General features: G+C 47.4%; 1 protein-coding gene across 1 annotated transcript in view; it reads right to left on the reverse strand.

Moving 5' to 3' along the window:
* Nucleotides 1–7,500, reverse strand: part of LOC122251842 (uncharacterized) — a 16,407-nt gene that overhangs the window by 1,171 nt on the left and 7,736 nt on the right. Inside the window, exons 2-4 of the mRNA XM_043014029.2 lie at nucleotides 4,295–4,885; nucleotides 3,669–3,779; nucleotides 1–2,467 (exon numbers count right to left, since the gene is read on the reverse strand). The exon at nucleotides 1–2,467 is cut by the window's left edge and continues 1,171 nt beyond it. Of these exons, the coding sequence (XP_042869963.2) occupies nucleotides 1–2,467; nucleotides 3,669–3,779; nucleotides 4,295–4,885 (3,169 nt within the window). The remainder of the gene's footprint in view (nucleotides 2,468–3,668; nucleotides 3,780–4,294; nucleotides 4,886–7,500) is intronic.

Below are 7,500 nucleotides of genomic sequence, written 5' to 3' on the forward strand. Positions count from 1 at the left end.
TTGGCGGATGAGGCTCTAGGGGTAGTTTAGCCACGGACTGGGGGTCCTTAATGCGAGTGGGGTCACGCCTCGGGAAGTCTGGCGAGGCCTGGGGAAGCGGAGTGCTGGGACGTTCGCCGTGTGGCCTCGGAGGGCGATCGGGAAAGGAATGGAAGAACGGATGGCGGTTTACTTCCTCGTGTGGTCTTGGCGGAAGGGGTTCTGGAGGAAGATCCGCTAAGGAATGCGGAGATAGACTGTGCTCTTCTTCTTTGTGTGGTATGGTTGGACGAGTCTTTGGAGGCTTCATGGGGGAAAGCGGTATGAGGCGATCTCCATTGTGCGGTCTTGGTGGATGACTAGGAACGGTCTGGGAAACCGGGATGAGGCCATGTCCATTATGTGGCCTTGTTGGACGAGGCAAGGACTGGGAGAGTGGAGTGTGTCCGAGGATATTTTGGGGTCTCGTCGGGATAGACGGCACGGGAGAATGAAGACCCGGAGCGTGTCCGTTGTGTGGTCTTATTGGGCGAGGTTGCAGAGGCTGCTCAGGTGAGGCTTGGGCGTGAGGAACAAGAATCGGCTTGGGGTTAGGCAAAGGCCCAACGTTTGGCAACTGAGTTGGAAGGGTGACACCTAATGGCAGTTGTGGAGGTCTAAGAGTCGTTGTAGAGGTAAGTGGAAGATGGGGTTCTCCCTGAGTGGGTATGTCGAACTTGATATTCTGATGGGGTACTGGTGTCTTGTTGATAATTGGAGGCGGCGATAAGGTTGGTGGAGGACTCAAGGTGAAAGGCCTCTCGGTAGGGCGTGGGGGGCTGACAGTCTGGTGGACCGGGTCCTTTAAGTGAATGACTGGATCTCCTTCATGTAAAATCGAATCCTTGTCGTGATGGACTGGCACCTTATCGTGGAGAACCGGCCCTTTATTGTGGTTCGCTAGGTTCTTTTCGTGGGACACAAAGCCCTTGTTAGGGTGGATTGATTCCTGGTTCTGAAAAGGGGGTTCCTTATCATGAACGACTGTACCAGCCAGTGTTGTTGGAAAACCAGGCTTCGTTACGATTTCATGAAGATTCGGTTTACTAACATGAACCGGTCCAGGAGAAGTGTGGTGAATTGGTTTCGGGGATACATTATGAACCGATTTGGGAGTATTTTGAAACGCTGGCTTTTGCGTAGTGGTATGTGAAGGCTTCGGCGTGATTCGGAAGAGTTCTTGGTGTGCGGAGTGGTATATTGATTCCGGACTGACGTGGAAGGCAGGTTTTAACGTTGTATGGTGTGGCTTTCCTGTAACAATGTACACCGGCACTGGTTCAGCAGGGTGATCTACGTTAGCAGAAGTGCTGTAAAACTGTTCAGGAGTTTTGGTGAACAGAGATAGTGGAGTAGAGTGGAATTCTGGCCCAAGTGTAGTGGAGTGGAGTGGCGTTGGTGTGGTAAGTTGTGGATTTGACAGTGGCTTCGACGTTATTTGACCAGGGAATGGCTTTGGGGTGGCTTTGATTGGTCTTGCTATGGTATAAAGTGTGACGACATGTGGTGTGGTGTGAATTGGCTTTGGTGTTGTGAGGCCCGGCTTGGATGTGCTGTGAATTGGCTTTGGTGATGTAAGGATTGGCTTGAATGTGCTGTGAATTGGCTTAGGTGATGTAAGGACTGGCTTGAATGTGCTGTGAATTGGCTTTGGTGATGTAAGGACTGGCTTGAATGTGCTGTGAATTGGCTTTGGTGTTGTAAGAACTGGCTTGAATGTGCTGTGTATTGGCTTTGGTGTTGTGAGGCCTGGCTTGAATGTGCTGTGAATTGGCTTTGGTGTAGTGTGTACTGGCTTTGTGGTACCGCGGAATGGTTTCGGTGTCGTGTGAACTGACTTCAAGGTAGTGAGAATTGGTTTAGATGTTGAATGAATTGGCTTTGATGTGGCATGGACTGGCTTTGGCGTGCTGAGGACTGGCTTTGGCGTGCTGAGGACTGGCTTAGGCGCGTGCACTGGCTTGGGTTTGGTATGCAGCAATTTTGGTGTCGTGTGGACTGGTGCTGGAGTGTAAGAGATGGGTTTGAATGTAGAGAAAAATGGTTTCGGCGACGTGTGGACTGTCTTTGGCACAGTGTGGACTGGCTTGCCCGTATTGGAATAGACGGAATTAGGTGTACTGTAAACAGGCTTTGGCGTAGTGTAAAAAGGTTTTGGCGTGGTGTAAAAGGGCTTTGGTGTGGTGTAAAAAGGCTTTGGCGTAGTGTAAACAGGCTTAGACGAGATGTAAACAGGTTTCTCAGGCGCAGAGTGGAATGCCGGCAAGGAGTGGGCCAACGACGAGGAATGAGCAGACGACGAGGAATGCCCCGAAGACGAAGACGAGGTCCCCTTCTGTGGCTTCCCCCTCGAGTAGTGAGGCTCCCCCTCGTACACGACCTCCGCGTGGAAACCGTCGACACCTGCGTGGTAGATGACCGTCTGGAGGCGTCCGTCTGGGAGCTTCACCTGCGGATATGACGTCACATGTAAACATTGGGAGCTTCACCTACGGATATGACGTCACATGTAAACATTGGGAGCTTCACCTACGGATATGACGTCACATGTAAACATTGGGAGCTTCACCTACGGATATGACGTCACATGTAAACATTGGGAGCTTCACCTACGGATATGACGTGATGACGTCACATGTAAACAATGGGGAGGGGGTAGGGGGGGATATACGATATATAGGTAGGATGGGGGGGGAGGGGTTATACTGGGGGGTTAGGGAATACGAATGATTAGGTGAAGGGATGAAGGAATGGAGGTCAGGTATTAGATTGATTAGATGATTAAGTAGGCAAGGTGATGCGTTAATTAGTTTGTGTGTTGAATGAAAACATTGGAAATTATCTTTGTATTTATATTTTTCGATCTTTTTTTGTCCTCTCTATCTTCCTATCAGTCGATGTATCTATTTATCTTTATCTATCTATATCTCTCTATATCTTTTTCTATCTATCTACTTATCTATCTCAATTCATCTCTCTAGTTATCTATATAATCGACTTATCCATCTATCTTCATCTATTTAGTCATATATATCTATCTCTTTCGCTCCTTCTATCTATCCATATATCTATCCATCCGATTCTTGTCTCCTTCCCCAATTCCCTCTCACTTCCCCCCTTCTCCTCTCTCCTCCTCTCTCCTCCCCTCTCTCTTCCCCCTCCCTCTCTCCTCCCCTCCTTCCCTCTCTCCTCCTCTCTCCTCCCCTCTCTCCTCCCCCTCCCACCCTCTCCTCCCCCTCCCCCCCTCTCTCTCTCTCTCTCCTCCTCCCCCCCTTTCATCCACCCTCTCCACCCCCGTCTCCCCTCCCTCCCCTCCCACCCCCTCTCTCTCCTCCCCCTCTCTCCTTCCCCCTCCCCCCCTCTCTCCCTCCCCCCTCCCACCGTCTCCTCCCCATCCTCCCTCTCACCCACCCTCTCCTCCCCCTCCCTCCCTCTCTCCCCCATCCCACCCCCTCCCTACCCCCTTCTCTCTCCTCCCCATCCTCCCACCCTCTCCTCCCCATCCTCCTCCTCCACACCTTCACTCCTCATCCTCCCCTCCCCCCCTCTCCCACCCTCCCCTCCCCCCCTCAGTCCATTCCTATCGACCCAAAAAAAAGACAGAGCAAAAGAGACTAGAGCACCATGACTCCAGAGCCCAAAAAGGTTACCTGGTATTGCCCTTTGGTATCGTGGCCGTCACTCTCCTCTTGCCTGGAGTAGGAGGTCCCGTGGTACTCGTCCTTCACTCCGTACTCGAATTCGTAAGGCTTTTTGTTTACCTGGAGAGAGAGAGAAAGAGAGAAAAGTTGGGAGCGTTGCCATGGTGATTGTTATGATAGTGGGGGTGATTCGGGTGATGGGAAGGGGAGGATGGGGAGGGTGAGGATGGTGGGAAGGGGAGAATGGGGAGGGTGAGGATGATGGGGAAGGGGAGAATGGTGATGATTCGGAGAAAGGAAATGTGAAAATAGTGATTATTCGGAGAATTTGGATAATAGTGATGATTCAGATGATGGGAAGATAAGAATAGTGATGATTCAGAGAATTTGAAGGTGAGAATGGTGATGATTCGGATAATGGGAAGGTGAGAATGGTGATGATTCGGAGAATTTGAAGGTGAGAATGGTGATAATTTGGATAATGAGAAGGTGAGAATGGTGATGAGGATGATGATAACGATGTTCATATACTACTCACAGTAACTAAAGTAATAAACAATAGTGACAGACTAATTCTAATTTTCACGTAATTAATCATAAAATAACATCTTATTTACGAAATTCTTCATACTTACAATATCATATTCCGAATCACTATGATGACGAGCTGTGTGGGCGGAGGGTGGGCGTGGATGAGGTTCTGGGTGGGTTACGTCAGCATGTGGGTTATGAGTGGGTTCTGGGTGGGTTAGGCTATGAGGTGGTGATTTTGGGTGGGTTAATGTGGCATGTAGGCTATGAGGAGGTGATTCTGGGTGGGTTAATGTGGCATGTAGGCTATGAGGAGGTGATTCTGGGTGGGTTAGGACATGAGGTGGGCTATGAAGTGAAGGATCTCGGTGGGCTAAGCCGGCATGTGGGCTATGCGGCGATGGATCCGGGTGGGTTAATAGAGGAGGTGGGCGTAGATCTAAGTGGGGCATGACATCGTGTGGGCTATGAGGTGGTGAGTCCAAGTGGGTGGGCGCGGGAGGTGGGCGTAGAGGCGATAGATCTAAAAACGGTATGACATCGTGTGGGCGTCGCAGAGAAGGCTCGGAGGCAGAAGAGGAGTCCCGCCCATCACGCCCGTGGTAGAGCGTCGAGAAGCGGAAGTGGGATCTGGGCGGGCCGGCTTTGAGGTCAGACGCCGCCCACGACCTGGTCAGGAACACCACGAGAGCGACCTGCAAGAAAGAGGGGAAAGTAAGAGGGGAAAGAAAGAGGGAAAGTAAGAGGGAAATAAGAGGGGAAAGTAAGAGGGAAATAAGAGGGGAAAGAAAGAGGGAAATAAGAGGGGAAAGAAAGAGGGAAATAAGAGGGGAAAGAAAGAGGGAAAGAAAGAGGGGAAAGTAAGAGGGAAATAAGAGGGGAAAGTAAGAGGGAAATAAGAGGGGAAAGAAAGAGGGAAATAAGAGGGGAAAGAAAGAGGGAAATAAGAGGGGAAAGAAAGAGGGAAAGAAAGAGGGGAAAGTAAGAGGGAAATAAGAGGGGAAAGTAAGAGGGAAAGTAAGAGGGAAATAAGAGGGAAATAACGAAGGAAAAAGGGTAATTATAAAATGATAATGATTATAGTCATTAATATCATGATAAGGATGATGATTATGATGATGATGAGGGTAATGATCGTAACGTGTGAAATGATAATGAGGATAGTAATTATTATCTTGATAATGATGGTGATAAGAGTTATGATAGTAACGATGTGAATAATTGATATAATAATGATGATAATGATGATGATGATAACAATTTGATGATAACAGTTAAGAAAACAGACGGAGGGGGTGGGGGAGAAGCGGAGATAAAGACAATACAAGAGAAAGAGAGAGAAAATAAGAGTGAAAATGACGGTGAAACAAACAAACAAACAAAGAGATAACCAGAGCACCTAAATTACCAAACAAACAAACAACAAAGATCAGGAGTAAGTCACCCATAATTTAAAAAAACAAAACAAGACAGGAATTAAGATAAAGCAAGTCCATTATATTACTTTTTGTTCTTTTCTTTTAAACTGGAATAAGCGGTTTAGAAAAGGACGGAATAATTACTTGGTTATTTTGAGGAGAAACACCTGTCTGTTCTTGCCCCTTGCCCCTTGCCCTTCAATCTGCTTTCCCTGATTAGGGTTGCTGTGTTGCTCATTTCCTCTTTCGTTCTCTCTCTCTCTCTCTCTCTCTCTCTCTCTCTCTCTCTCTTTCTCTTTCTCTTTCTCTTTCTCTTTCTCTTTCTCTCTCTCTCTCTCTCTCTCTCTCTCTCTCTTTTCCTCCTACTCTCTCTCCCTTCCTCCTCTCCCTCTTTCTCCCTCACCCTCTTCCTCTCCTCCTTCTCCTTCTCCTTCTCCTTCTCCCTCTCCCTCTCCCTCTCCCTCTCCCTCTCCCTCTACCTCTACCTCTCCCTCTCCCTCTCCCTCTCCCTCTCCCTCTCCTTCTCCCTCTCCATTCCCCCCTCTCTCTCTTCCTCCCTCTCTCTCTTTCTCTCCCTCTCCCTCTCCCTCACCCTCCTCCCCTTCCTCTCCTCCTTCCTATATCTCCTTGTATATAGAAATAGATAGACAGATAAATAAAAGTGGATAATGTTTCTTACTGTACTTCATGTGTGTGTTCTTTTCTCCATAACAGAAGTTGTACAAATAGGAGTAAATGTAGTACATTATCCCAAGATAGTGTACTATAGCGTAGGATGATGTAACACAGTACATACGATAATGTGGAGAGGAAGACGTACTCCATGGTACAGACCACATGAAAGTCGTAAACTAGGAAATTATGATTTTATTCACACCCGTTATTATTTTCACCGAGCAAGTGTCTCGCCCATTACAAGCGCTTTCAATGCAATGAAGAAAGTGATCTTTACCGCTTGTTCATTCTCTGCCACGTTAGTAAATTTAATCTCGTTTGTATAATTTATTTGTCTATGTTCTTTATTTAGATTTACATGCCGGTGTCCACAGCATGTAGATAGAAAGATAAGTAAACAGTGCAAAGGAAGAGAACAGATGGAAAGAGGAAGTGAAAACAGTGAGATAAAACAATGTAATATTTTCACCGTTCTGATGAGTACCCTTGTAACTGTAATAATACGTTGTTGTTTTGTTTTTTGTTTTTTTGAAGTGTGTGTGCTTATGTTCGTGTTGTATGTGCATGTATGTGTGTGTGTTCGTATTGTGTATGTGTTTATGTGCGTTTGTGTCCGTATTACGTCTGCATGAGCGTTTGTGAACGTATTGTGTCTATGCGTTTATGTACGTGTGTGTGTTTGTGTTCGTATTCCGTCTGAATGAGCGTCCGTGAACGTATTGTTTCTGCGTGTATGTGCGTGTGCATTTGTGTGGGCACATGTGTATCCGTTTGCGTGTGTGTTGATACGCATGTGTGCTTATATAGCATTTTAGTTTTTCTTAAGTAGCTGCTTCACTAACTGAGCTCTCTGGCGAAAACTCGTTACGATCTCAGGTAAGAAAAAGCCCTGTAATTACACACAAGCTGGCATCATAATAAGCGAAGGTGCATTTTGCATATAACTTATTCATAAATACTCATGGATTTTCCTAAAAACCGCAGCGAAAGTGCAAATATACTCTAGTGAAGGGTGGGCGACCGGAGAGAAAGAGAGAGAGAGAGGGAGAGGGAGGGAGACGGGGAAGAGGAAGACAGGGAGGGAGAGAAAGGGAGATAGAAAGAGAGAGACAAGGAGGGAGAAGGAAAGAAAAAGGGGGGGGGGGAGAAAGAGAGAGAGAGAGAAAGAGAGAGAGAGAGGGAGAGGGAGGGAGACGAGGAAGAGGAAGACAAACAGG

The sequence above is a fragment of the Penaeus japonicus genome, unplaced genomic scaffold (assembly GCF_977035675.1).
Source record: "Penaeus japonicus unplaced genomic scaffold, GWHDUDI00000001_assembly GWHDUDI00000024, whole genome shotgun sequence".
Lineage (NCBI taxonomy): Eukaryota > Metazoa > Arthropoda > Malacostraca > Decapoda > Penaeidae > Penaeus > Penaeus japonicus.